The sequence below is a fragment of the Schistocerca gregaria genome, chromosome 4 (genome assembly GCF_023897955.1).
Source record: "Schistocerca gregaria isolate iqSchGreg1 chromosome 4, iqSchGreg1.2, whole genome shotgun sequence".
NCBI classification, from domain to species: domain Eukaryota; kingdom Metazoa; phylum Arthropoda; class Insecta; order Orthoptera; family Acrididae; genus Schistocerca; species Schistocerca gregaria.
In genome coordinates, this window is record NC_064923.1 from 215,339,754 (window position 1) to 215,353,170 (window position 13,417).

Consider the following 13,417-nt stretch of genomic DNA (forward strand, 5'->3'; position numbering starts at 1 on the left):
GGGAAACCTTTGTCCAAATTACCTTTTAACTATCTTATCAAAAAAAATCTTGAAAAACTTGTGCACAGATTGATTGTCAACCATCTCAGCTTCCACAATATCCTCAACAATAGTCAATACAGGTTTTGTGCTGCTTTTTGTACTGAACAAGCAACATTCTCCTTTAAGAATCAAGTTTAGGAAACCATTAACAAAAAAATATCTCCAGTAGTTTTTTTTTTGGTCATCTCTCGAATGCCTTCGATTGTGTAAACCAGTTAATTCTTTTGAAAAAGACAGAATATCATGGTCTAAGTGGTATTGTTGGTCTGCGGCATCAGTCACACCTAAAGGACTGAAAGCAGATCTTAATCCTCACTGGCTTTTCCAGAGAACCTTCCTCATTGGAATGGGGTACCCTAAGTTGTGGTGTGCCCTGAGGCTCAGTTTTAGGTGTGCTGCTATTTCTTATTTTCATTAATCGCGTTTTTCTTTGTTCTGATACAAAAAGTAATTGTACTATTATTACACATTATACATCAGTTCTCGTTGATGAATTATTTGGCAACAATCTTGGACATACTGCAAACAAAGTTTTCTCTGAATAAATTGGTTTTCTGCAAATGGTCTCTCACCCAACACAGGATCCACATGCCACAAAGATATCTTGAAGAAATTAGCACAAAGTGTAGAATTAACCAATATAAAAAAATCGAGGATACAAAATTCCTGGATACGTACATAGACAGCAAATGTAATTCGTCTACCCACATCCCTCATCTCTATAAAACACTTAGCTCAACAATATATACACTATGAATTACTGCTTCTGTGACTGAAGTGGGTAAGATTTAAGGATTCCTACTTTGCCTATTTCCATTCAGTAATGTATTATGCCATTATATCCTGGAGAAACAAACCTAAAAAAAACACTGTTCAAAAAAAAGCCATCAGAATAAAGAGTGGTGTCCATCATAGACAGTCTTGCAGAAACTTGTTTTGGAATATGCGGATCCTTGTCAACTCCTCACAGTGTGTTTTTTCTTTGTTGACCTTCATCTGAACTTTTCTCTGTTAAAAATCAACAGCGAACCTCGTGGCTACAACACAAGAACCAAAAATAGTCTACACATGAATTGGAAAGTCGAAATCTGGTGCAAAAAGGAGCTCATTACTCCAGCTTTAAGCTGTTTAATGCACAGTTACCACACTTCAAATGTCTGCATAAACAATTACCAAAATTCAAACAAATCCAGAAAGAGTACCTAATAGAGAAATATTTTTATAAGGTCATTGAATTTATGAGAGAAAATAAATACCACCACTAAATTTACAGTTGTTTTGCAAATTCTTTTAACCTATCATAGCTATATAATAATTTGGTTTACTGTATTCATGTATGTGTTTATTGTACTTTTAAGCTTACATTTGCTTCCTCTGTACATTGCAAATCCTTCGTAAGTGTAACAGAATATTCTGTTAATTGGATGTATGTTCTTTACTTGATGTCTTATCTACATTCTATCTTTTATTGTATGTAAATTAGCCTTTATCTGATCCTGCCGCAGTGTACCACAGTATCCTGTTAACTGGATATATGTTACTTATTTGACACCTTATTTGCATTGTATCTTTTATAGTATTTAAGTAAGCTATACCCGAAATATGTACAATTTGACACAGTCCCTGTCCTTGCGATTTACTCAGTACCTGGGTCAGTGGAATGTGAAATAAATAAATAGATGACGTGGACAGCAGGAACTGCTCTATTATTAAATAGTATACAAATGATGATTATTACATTATGTTTTCTTTTGTTGACTGTTACTTTACAGAACATTGTAAGTTCTTCACATTTTGTTGCTCGCCATTACTGAAAATCACCAAAAGAATATTTATTTTTGGTGTACACCAGATTAGTAGGTTTCTGTAACAACAGAAGAGTGGAAAGAAATGAGAGATAAAACTTAAAACAGCCAAGATTTTTTGCGCAGCCATCCTCCACAGCAAGCACAGAAATACTTGTTTCGTAATTAAAACTGCCTTTTCTTGCTGCAAGTTAGTTTATTTTCCCAGACACATTTCACCATTTTCTGCCTTTCTAAGGCATCTTCAGTGGAATCTATAATGATACAGTTTTGTTATTTTTGGATTATCAAACAGATCACATTGCCCTTTTTTTTATGTAAGTAAGTAGTTATTCACAGTTTGCTGGGATCCGCATTTCCTTTCATCTGATCTGGAGGTTGCACTGCCATGTGGTAGATTAATATTGCAATTGTGATAGCAGATAATGTTTTCTGTGTCAATGATCATCACGCGAGTGCTATATCAACATCATTTGAAATCCCTGAACAGAGAAGAAGCCAGTCACACATTGTCGTCTGCAGCACTATTCCAGTGACTGAGCTCATCTCTGGTGTGGCACCAGCATGGAGTAAGCGGCCCCAAATCATAGCAAGTGGCAATGGTTTTAACACCCATACAATTCCCCAGACATACATCTTCCATGGATTGCTCTATCCATGTTAAACCTTGACTGTGATACACTATTTACTACAAAACAGCCTGTGACACTACAAGATGACAAGTTCAGTAGCAGATGGGCACAAGAAAAAGACTAAAACTATTACATTTATAGCTTTCGGCGAAGGCTTTCTCCAGTAAAGAACACACACACACACACACACACACACACACATACACACACACACACACACACACACAAGCAAGCAAGAACCCCTTACACACACAAGTTCTGTGGCCCACCAAAAATCCTCATCATCCTAGCCTATCCCTAGGTCAGTCTCAATTTCAACCCCTTGCCACAGGAATCATATCCCTCTGAAAGACCCAGTTGCACTTCATGTTCCAGTCCTGTCACAGGCTTTGCCTAGCCAATCAGGGGCTGGGCCACCTGTGAAAACAGCCATGTTGTGTACTAGCTCTGCTGCAAACATTGCTCAGCTTTTTTTATTGGTATGATTACCAGCCAGCTATCCCTCAGGATGAGAGGCCACTGCCAAACTATAGTCAAGAGCAAAGTGGAGCACCTGGTTGCCCAAGTTGCAGCTGAATGTAACAAGCTTGATTTCAATGGCTGCTGCAGCTATGGTAACCTACTGTCCCTACACCCTCCACGCTACAGTTTCCACCTCCCTATTCTCGCCCCCTCATCCTCATTGTGTTCTATCCTCAGCCGGCAAACCAAACTATCTTTTCCCTTCCCTGCTCCTTCCCTATTCGAGTCTGCCCCCCCCCACCTCCCTGCCCCAGCCACACAGCCTCCTGTTGCTGCACTGGGCAATCTTCTCATGCCTCTATCTAGTCCCTCCATGCTCTGTCAGACTGTTCTCTTCTCTGCCCCCATGCCCCACCTGAACCCTGCTATCCCTCCCTATTCCCTGCCCCACTCCATATTCCCATAATTAATCTGATGGGTGGGGATCTCAAACACTTGAACAGCACTTAAGGATTGGTCACACTAATGTTCTGTACAGGATGTCCTGAACAGATGAGCTAAACTTTCCTAAAATTCTCCCTAGGTACCATGCTTCAACTTCTTTCTATCATCATTCTCACATGTTTGTTCTGTTTCATATTACTTTGCAAAATTGCGTCTAGGTATTTAATTGATGAACTGTCTCAAGCACATCGCTGATGCTGTATTCCAGCATTGATTGATTATATTTCCTACTCATCTGCATTAACTTCCGTGCTTCTAAATTTAAAGCAAGCTGCCATACATCACATCAACTACAAATTTTGTCTAAGTCATCTTGTCTCCTCCTATAGCCACTTAACAATTACACTATCCTGTACAGCACAAGGTAGCAGTTCAGTGACGATGATTGCTGCTCATCCTGCACATCAGATTATTTATGTATGTATAGAATAAGAGTGGCCCTGTCACTTTCCTGGGGCACTCCTGACGATACCCTTGTCCCTGATGAACACTCACTCTTGGGGACAACATACTGTGATATATTACTTAAGAAGTCTTCAAGCCACTTGAACATTTAGTAGAGATGTGGAAATGGTAATGGATTAATAGTTGCTTGAATGATTGGAAAAATTGATTGGAAAGAATAGTTAAAACAATTGAAAGTAATTTATGAATCTGTGCAGAATCTTGGGTGAACTTTAACTGATATCATTATCAACAGCCCTTTAATATCATTAAAATCAGGCTCAATAAACATAATTTGCATTATGTACTGCTGCTTCCAGTAGTGTGTGGTACCAAATAATCACCGCAACCATTGAAACTGTTGACCTGTCACATGAAGCACAATATTTTTAGTATAAGTAAACCAAGTTCAGTAGGTGCCTACCAAGTCTGACTCATTACCTTCACATTAATTCCATTGTGTTTAGGCAGGAACACTCCTCCAGATACAGTTTGGATTATTTTTGTCTGCACTTAACGTCTTGATGCAGGATCTCGGCAATGAGTGAAATGATGAACAGATAGGATTTGAACTTATAACCATGTGAATAAGTGTTTTTTCTAATACCTTTTATAAAACTTTTAATGATCGGTTAAAATACACACTTTCAACAATGCTGGTGTGACTGATCCAAGCATATGTCCATATGTTTTCACCTCCCAAAACAGAAGAATGAAGATACATGAATTAATAAATTGAAGAGTGTATTTCTTACTTTGTTTAACAATGTATCAAAACATTATCCTTGCCACAAAACAACCTGTTAATCCACCTTTGGCGGTGTCTTTCATTTATAGCTCATTCATTTTACATATAGCAAAGAAAAGAAAAGAAAGAAAAATAATGTGATTCAGTACACTATCTGGGAACCTAATCTGCATGCTTTTACCTTCGTTAACAGTTTGCAGTGGGACATTGTATGTAACACTTTCCGAAAATCTAGGAATATGGGATCTGCCTGTTGACCCTCATCCGTGTTTGCGGGATATCATATGAGTAAAGGGCAAGCTGAGTTTCACTTGAGCAATGCTTTTGAAATCCTGTTTATTTGTGGACAGAAGTTTTTCCTTTTCAAGGAAATTTGTTATATTCAGACTCAGAATATGTTTCAAGAATTATGCATCAAATCACTGTTACGGGTATTGTCTGTAATTTTGCATGTCCTTTCTTTTTACCCTTCTTATATATAGGAGTCACATGCTCTTTTTTCAAGTCTCTTGGGACTTTGCACTTAGTGAGGATCATGATGAATGCAAACTAAGTAAGAGGTTAATGCTGTAGAGTACCCTCCGTGTAACCGAATTGGGATTTCATCCAGACCTTACAACTTGCTTATTTTCAACTCTTTCAGTTACCTGTCTACACTGGGGATGCCTATTACTCTATCCTCCATAGAGGAGTTTGTGAGGCAGTCAGACAGTGTTAATGTTAGTACAAACCTGTTGTGTGAATGATTCCTTTAACATGAAGTTTATCAGCCTCCTGTTTGCTGTCTTTTATTGACTTACTAGAGTGGTCAACAAGTGACTGGATAAAAGCATTCAGCCCTCATGACTATTTTACGTAGGGCTAGAATTTTTCCTGGTTCTCCTCAAGGTCTTTTGCTAAGGTATTATTGTTTTATGACCTTTTTACAGACACACAAATCTCTACGGTGTCTTGTCTGTCGTCATTTGTGCGTTCTTTTTGAACCAAGAGTACAGCAGCCTCTGCTTCCTCAACAGTTTCTGAAAATTGTTTCTAAACCATGGTGGGATCTGTCATTACTTATAGGTGAAGTATACTGGGAAGCAGATGAGGAGCATAGGAAGAGATATCTACTATAATGGGAGTATATAATCCTCAGCTCTGATATTTTTTGAGATCTTTGGTATTGTCATTGGGACTTATTTCTAACTTTATATTCTAATTTCCATACTTATTTGTTTTCAAGGGCCTCTTGCACATGGAAAATTATTTTCTGTATTTTGGAAGGAAGCAGGATGTGTACTGATATTCTTTTCAGAGTGCAACTTTGATGAGTATTATTTTTGTTTCTTTTTGGTATATGAGGTTGTAGACCAGAAGTATTAAACGTATTTCCAATAAGTGTTTAGTATGTATTCCTTCAGTAATCATTAACAATTGTACATTTAACAGTAACTTGCTGAACATCAGTTGATCATTGTTGTAATAGTTGGGATAACTAATTATTGGAAATGCATAGCTAATAAGGAAATCAAACATAACAGGATGAATATACATCTACGTACATACTCCGCAGACCACTCTGAAATGCGTTACAGAGGGTACTAAGCGTTTTACTACAGGCTAGAGCTTCTTTTTGTTCCAGTTGTGTATGGAAAGTAAGGAAAAATGATTGCGTAAATGTCTTTGTATTCACCATAATTAGTCCAAACTTGTCTCTGCAGTGTTATGGGAAGAATACACAGGGGACTGAAGTATATTTCTCTATTCTTCAGTTAATACTTGTTCTCGAAACATTAAAAGAAGACTTTTGCAGGATAATTAGCATCTACCTTCAAGAATCTGCCAACGGTTTTTCATTGTTTCTGTGATGCTGCCCTGTGAACCACACAAGTCTGTGAGTATTTGTTTTCCTGAAACTTTCTGGCAGATTAAAACTGTGTGCCCGACCGAGACTCGAACTCGGGACCTTTGCCTGCTGTGAGTACCGGACGTGGTCGTGCTTCGGTAGCTCAGTTGGTAGAGCACTTGCCCGCGAAAGGCAAAGGTCCCGAGTTCGAGTCTCGGTCGGGCACACAGTTTTAATCTGCCAGAAAGTTTCATATCAGCTCACACTCCGCTGCAGAGTGAAAATCTCATTCTGGAAACATCCCCCAGGCTGTGGCTAAGCCATGTCTCCGCAGTATCCTTTCTTTCAGGAGTGCTAGTTCTGCAAGGTTCGCAGAAGAGCTTCTGTAAAGTTTGGAAGGTAGGAGACGGATACTAGCAGAAGTAAAGCTGTGAGTACCGGACGTGAGTCGTGCTTCGGTAGCTCAGTTGGTAGAGCACTTGCCCGCGAAAGGCAAAGGTCCCGAGTTCGAGTCTCGGTCGGGCACACAGTTTTAATCTGCCAGAAAGTTTCATATCAGCGCACACTCCGCTGCAGAGTAAAAATCTCATTCTGGATTTGTTTTCCTGTTTTTGAATACATTCAACATCTCCTGTTAGTTACAATTTGTATAAGTCCCACATACTTTAGCAATGTTCTAAGATAGAACACACAAATGTTTTGTAAGCAATGTCTTTTGTTGACTTAATGAATTTTTCCAGTATCTTGCCAATGAACTGAAGTCTGCCATCTTATTTTCCCGTGACTGAGCCTGTGTGATCATTTCAATTCATATCCACACAAATTGTTACTGCAAGGTAATGACATGAGTTGACTGACTCCACTTGTGATGGATTGAGTTTGTAGTTACAGCATTCTACATTTTTACATTTTGTCAGCTGTGCGATTTTACATTTCTGTATGTTTAAAGCAATTTATCAATCTTTGCACCAGTTCGAAATCTTATTAATATCTGCCCAAAGATTTAAGCAACCCTTATTTTTTTATCAGATAGTACTTCATTATTGATAAATTCATCAGCTGCAAAAGTCTGAGCTTGTTATTAATATTGTTTACCAGGCCATCAATATACAACTAACCAGCAAGGTTTCCAAAACTTTTCCCTGTAGTAAGCTTGAAGTTACTTCTGTCAGTGACTCTCCATTGAAGATAACATGCTGTGTCTTCCCTACCAAGACATCCTCAACCCATCCGCAAATTTTATTTACTACTCCATATGGTCATAATTTTGTTAATAAAAGTCAAATGCTTTTCAGAAGCCAAGAACCACTACATCTACGCGATTCCCGTGATCACATGAGAAAAATGTAATTGGATTTCACATTATCTGTGGGTTTGCAGTCAGAGTTGATTTGTTTGTTGAAAATCATTCTGTTTGAGATACCTTAAGTGTTTGAAATTACAGTAGGTTATAGGGTTCTGCAATAGATGGATACCAGTAGGAAGCTAACTCAGGAGCAAATTCTATACAGTATATGAAAAGAATTTGTATTAGTGTGTTGATAACTTCTGTAACATTTGAGGTTGAATCTTGAGATGTGTCTGGTGGCTGATAGAAAGGCCGAGTTCTAAGTTTTTGCTCTCTCTTGATGCTTAATTTTGCAAAATCAGTCTCACAAGCATTTACATTTTCTATCTCCATATGTTAACAGAAAGGCTTTGGACTAAAATAAATGTTGGAAGGTTTAATGTAATAATCGACCGTGTAGTTGAATTGTTGGATGGTTGATAGTAAACAAGACTAAAATTGCTACTAATTCCCTAAGAATGATATTGTCTGAAGCTAAGCTGTGTTTTAAGTCTTGTTTATGTGCGTATCATTTGCTCAGTATCTCACCTATACAGTGAGTCATTTCCTTTACTCCTTTCATTGTTAATGTCCCACTAAGAACTATCTATTACCATATTTATGTTGATACATTTGATTTATTTATTCTTAGTATCCAGTATTGGCACATATATTTTACCATTTTTAACATTAATTGCATAGTGTGTCAGTTATGCAGCAAGTTGTTTCTTTTACGCCTTCCGTTGTTAATATCTCACCAAGAACTGTTCATCATAGTATTATATCAGTATGTTTGAGTTACTTATTCTCAGTCCTCTCAGTCTTTAGCATCAGCATCAATGTTTGTATCCCATGTTACAGGAAAAGGCAAGGCAGAGTTAAAGAGTAAATTATGGATAGTCATATAATTAAAGTCTTTTGCTGAGTTGATTTTGAATAAGTCAGTGATGCATCAAATCAAAAACTGATGTTTTCCATGTGAAATTATACTTTGATTTCAGTATATGTGTTTCTATTGTGTTCTTATGAAGAATTGACATCATGCACAATTGTTACAATATTAACTACATTGATGATCTTATCAGCAGAAGTAGAAGTGTTTCATTTATTGTCTACCTTACAGCCAGCCACAGTTGGACATTAAACACTATGTAGTTTGTCAAAGAAATTACTATTTTCAATGGTTATAATTCAATTGCAATTGGAGCATATGTAAAGACTCTGCATTTAATGAACTGAGTTTGCCGCAACAAGGAGAAAGCAAGAAAAGAATTCAACTCAGATGGTGGAGCATAGGCAGAGTTAGAAAAGATAGAATTATTCCAAAAATATGTGAGCTCTATGTAACTTTTTTTGTTAGCTCCCAACAACTTTGAATGGGAACAAGTAATGACGGGTAAAGAAATTCCTACACAGTCAGTGTGTATGACGAAGTGGTACCTTTCAGACTGTTGTATTCTGCCACCATACACCTTAAACATTAAAAAGAATAACATTTCCTGTGACTGAATATCTGTTTGAGATACTAACATATGTCATGTGATTCCATGTCTATCCTTTCGTATCTGGCTTTACATGTCATGATTCCCTCAGCTATAATTCGACTTCGAGGAGGGCAACATCATTCTAAGACCAATTGTGCAACCCATAATGAAGATAATGTTGTGCAGCAATATTGCATATTAATATGCATGTTAGGTAAGCCAGTGGTATTCTCTCCATTCCATCACTGAAGTGTTTTGTAGTAAACAGTAATTGTGCTGATGGGTGTGTGTACACCCTACCTTTATGTCTTTTAAAAACTACCTAGATTCTCTCTCGAACTAATTATCATGCAGTATACAGACTGCCCTAATTGTCTATGTTTCATTATTTAAAGATCCCAATTTCTTTTTATACCTAAACATTGGAGATCTTCAATATTGAATCTGAAGATATGTTGAAATCACTATCTATGCTTCGTAAATTTGAGAAATGAAGACACCTCTCAATCTTACAATGCTGGGTACATATTCCATGTTATTACCTTTAGCAAACCTACTTTATGCAAAGAAAATATGATGAATACCCCTGAACAACATTGAATGCCTGTCATTGGCCACATGTACACATTAGTACAGTATCTTTTGGTATTAACTGTATTATCAGATTTCATTGCTTTGCAACATGATGAATATTCTACAAAATAAATCATTGGACTCTGGACACCCAACCATCAATATTTGTTTTAAAAACTACTTAGATTCTCTGTTGCAGAAGTTAATTGATAAGCATCAACTGCAGATGTGTTATGCAGGGGATATTGTGCTTAACACAAGTGTGCCTCCTACTCCAATAGTTCTCATTGTGAAGCTCAGTGCAAGACCACTAAATTGATTATGAGTTTCAAATGTACTGATTAGTTAGGGTCTATTTTAGCATGACTTATTAAGTCAGCATGGATAATGACAGAACATTCTGACTGTATTGTTTTTCTATGCAGGAGTTAACCTTTGCATCCAAGAGTAGTTTTATTAGGTTCCTCTGCCTGCTTGAGGCAACTAGTAGAACAACTGAAAGCAGACCAGTCAGAAATGTTCAAATGTGTTTGAAATCTTATGGGACTTAACTGCTAAGGTCATCAGTCCCCAAGCTTACACACTATTTAACCTAAATTATCCTAAGGACAAACACACCCATGCCCGAGGGAGAACTCAAACCTCTGCCGGGAGTAGCTGCATAGTCCATGACTGCAGCGCCTTAGACCGCTCGGCTAATCCCGCGTGGCAGACCAGTCAGAACTAATCAATGATTTCATTTGTTAGAAAACTGTATTGTTGGCAGGAATTAACAGCATACATTAGTTCATAATCTTTTCATATGCTCACAGAATGAAAATTTCTGCCTGTTGATATTTCTTACTGCAGTCAGTTTAAAAATGATTCATGTTTTATTCGATTCACATTTTATTCGTTTGTCTTTATGTTGAAGGTCAGTTGAAGAAAGAATTGAATTTATGAAAAATAAACTCAGAGAAACGGTTTCTGAGGAAACTCAAGAGCTTAAAAAAAGGGAATTGCTGAACAAACTGGCTGTAATTGATGCCGCACTGTTAGATGTTAATTTCAGAAAACAGGAAGAGAATAAGAGAGATTTGATAAGAAAACTGCAGTCACTTTTTCCTGGTGTGGTGAGTGCTATAACTTTTGTCTTTTTAATTAATATGTTTTTTACAGTTTAAGTGGATTATCTTTCTGAATATTCAGAGCCTTTTGTTTCAGCATTACCTGCCAGAGGTATGCATTAGCCAGGTGTGATCAAAATCTTAAATTTTGAACATTCTTAACCTTTACGTGTTCACTACATGAACTAAGTAGAGGAACCCTTGTGCTCTCTCCCATCACAATTAAATATTATAGTTTTATTCATGTAGATTAGTTTGATATATTAATTACTGTGGGTATGCTACTTGTTTTGAACATTGCTTTCGTTCTTCTTCTTCTTCTTTTTTTCAATCCTTCCCCCATGTCTTCTTCTTGTTTCTTTATTATGCTTTAAATTACTTTCTTTCATACCATGCATACTTGGATTTCCTGTTATTTTAGTGGCAGGAGCCCACTTCTTTGGCTCGCCTTGCCAAAGGACAGAGGATTGATATTACATGCCAAAGTGAAACTGAATACCTGTCCAGGGTTGCAGTACTGCATGTTAATGACCAAGAAAGGGGGAGGGGAGGGGGAGTACGGAAACGGGGTGTACAGGAGATATCACCTTTCCTGCTTGCAAAACTTTGCTTATAGTATCTGTGAAAGTACATACCCAGTTAATGTTGCTCTCTTGCTTGGCTGTGCCTTGATTTGTCTTTGTCTGTTCCACTCCTTGTTTGAATCTTTGCTAGCTGATTTTATTATATTTTTAGTTTCCTCATCCATCAAAGTATTTCTACTCCAGAAGTCACCACATATTTTTTGGTGTGATACACAGCATTTCTGTTTCAATAATACCAGTGCAACAAAAGTACACTGAGTCCTTGATCTAGTGGTTAGGCCTTTGGGCTGGGTTTGACTCCAAGTGACCACCTTAAATCTTTCTCTAATGGAATGGTCTGGAAGGAGGTCCAGTCAGATTTGTGAGACAAAATTTGGAAAGATACTGAAACACAAAAGCACCCAAATTGATATGCAGGTCGCTGAAGTGGCATCACATTGATGGTTTCTGCCAGGTTGTGTGACACATGACATTTATTTATTAGCAGCAGAAGCATCAGTCATTATTTTTTCTAGCTATAAAGCAAGATGCTCAAAGTACTATGATTATGGATCTTATTGTTTCCAATATTAGATAAGATTTAGGTCTTGATGATTTGACAGTAGTAGGGGAGGGGGGGCTTTTCTAAAAAATTTTGTTCATGCAATAAAGGAGAAAGATTGTGTTCCTTAATTAATCCCAAAAGTTTGGCTTATCTTTGCTCTTTATTTAAATTTTTCTGTACATTTCTGTGTGATAGTCTGAAGGTATTGCTGTGATAGTTATGTAGGAGAAGTGAACACAAAACAAAATTTCTATCAGTGCCTATATTCGCAGAAATGTAACATTGACTGGCACTTTTGTTTGGCATTACTCTTGATACACTGTCACTTAACCAAAATTTAACACCTGTGTAATATGTATTAAGCTACAGTAAGTCTAAATAAATTACAAGATGCTTCAGTTCCAGTACTTCTCTTTTTCCGTATAATTTTTTTTTTGAAATATTTTTTCTCATTCATACAGAATCTCATTTACTTTGGCATGTTTTAAAAAGAAAACTCTCTACAAGGAACTTTTTTTCTCAGAGTTACTTTGCTAGCCTGGAAATCCAAATCTGTGTTACAAAAGCTCTGAACTTTTTGCAAAGATAGTATTCCTTTACATTATTCATAATATTTAAAAAAAATTGCTACCAAACTACCCATTTATCTGTATCATAAATGAAATATTTAGTGTGAGCATTTAATTTTTTCTGCTTTGGGGCAACTCGCTGCATTGTGTGCCTTGTCATATAATTTGCACCCCATCGACTTGCTTAACTTTTGCTCTTAAATATTTGCTTAAAAGTTCTGTCACGTTCCTTGTATGCACGGTCCTCTAATTTAATGATGTTAACAGCAAGCCACTGTGGCTCCCATGGAAGTATTGTACACTATCACTTTCTGTGCTTGCACTGTAAAGTAACAATGTACTCTACTTTAACTGGAGAGTGGCTGTAACTAGTAGCAGGACCAAGGTATTTCCACGATACGTGGATGACACCTTTGTTATCTGGCCACACGGAGAAGAAGAGCTTCAGAACTTCCACGAACATCTTAACCAGCAGCACAGCAAAATTCATTTTACCATGGAGATTGAAAAGAACGGGGTATTGCCTTTTCTCGACGTAGAAGTTTATCGTAAGCCAGATGGGAAGCTTGGACACAGAGTTTACAGGCAGCCCACCAACACGGACAGGTACCTGCATGCATCCTCCCACCACCATCCTATGCAAAAGAATTCGGCCCTGCGAACTTTAACTAAGAGAGCCTACAGGATCAGTGATGAATACAACCTGCAAGCTGAACTGCAGAACCTCAGGACCATTTTTGGAGCTAATGGCTACGACATGAGGCT

At 37.4% G+C, this 13,417-nt stretch overlaps 1 protein-coding gene and 2 non-coding genes across 3 annotated transcripts in view; all 3 read left to right on the forward strand.

Moving 5' to 3' along the window:
• LOC126266966 (structural maintenance of chromosomes protein 1A-like) overlaps nucleotides 1-13,417 on the forward strand; it is a 346,151-nt gene that overhangs the window by 105,032 nt on the left and 227,702 nt on the right. The window contains exon 9 of the mRNA XM_049971693.1: nucleotides 10,763-10,961. Coding sequence (XP_049827650.1) covers nucleotides 10,763-10,961 — 199 coding nt within the window. The remainder of the gene's footprint in view (nucleotides 1-10,762; nucleotides 10,962-13,417) is intronic.
• Nucleotides 6,617-6,691, forward strand: Trnas-cga (transfer RNA serine (anticodon CGA)). The gene has a single exon. It is a non-coding gene; the product is annotated as a tRNA-Ser (tRNA).
• Trnas-cga (transfer RNA serine (anticodon CGA)) lies at nucleotides 6,917-6,991 on the forward strand. The gene has a single exon. It is a non-coding gene; the product is annotated as a tRNA-Ser (tRNA).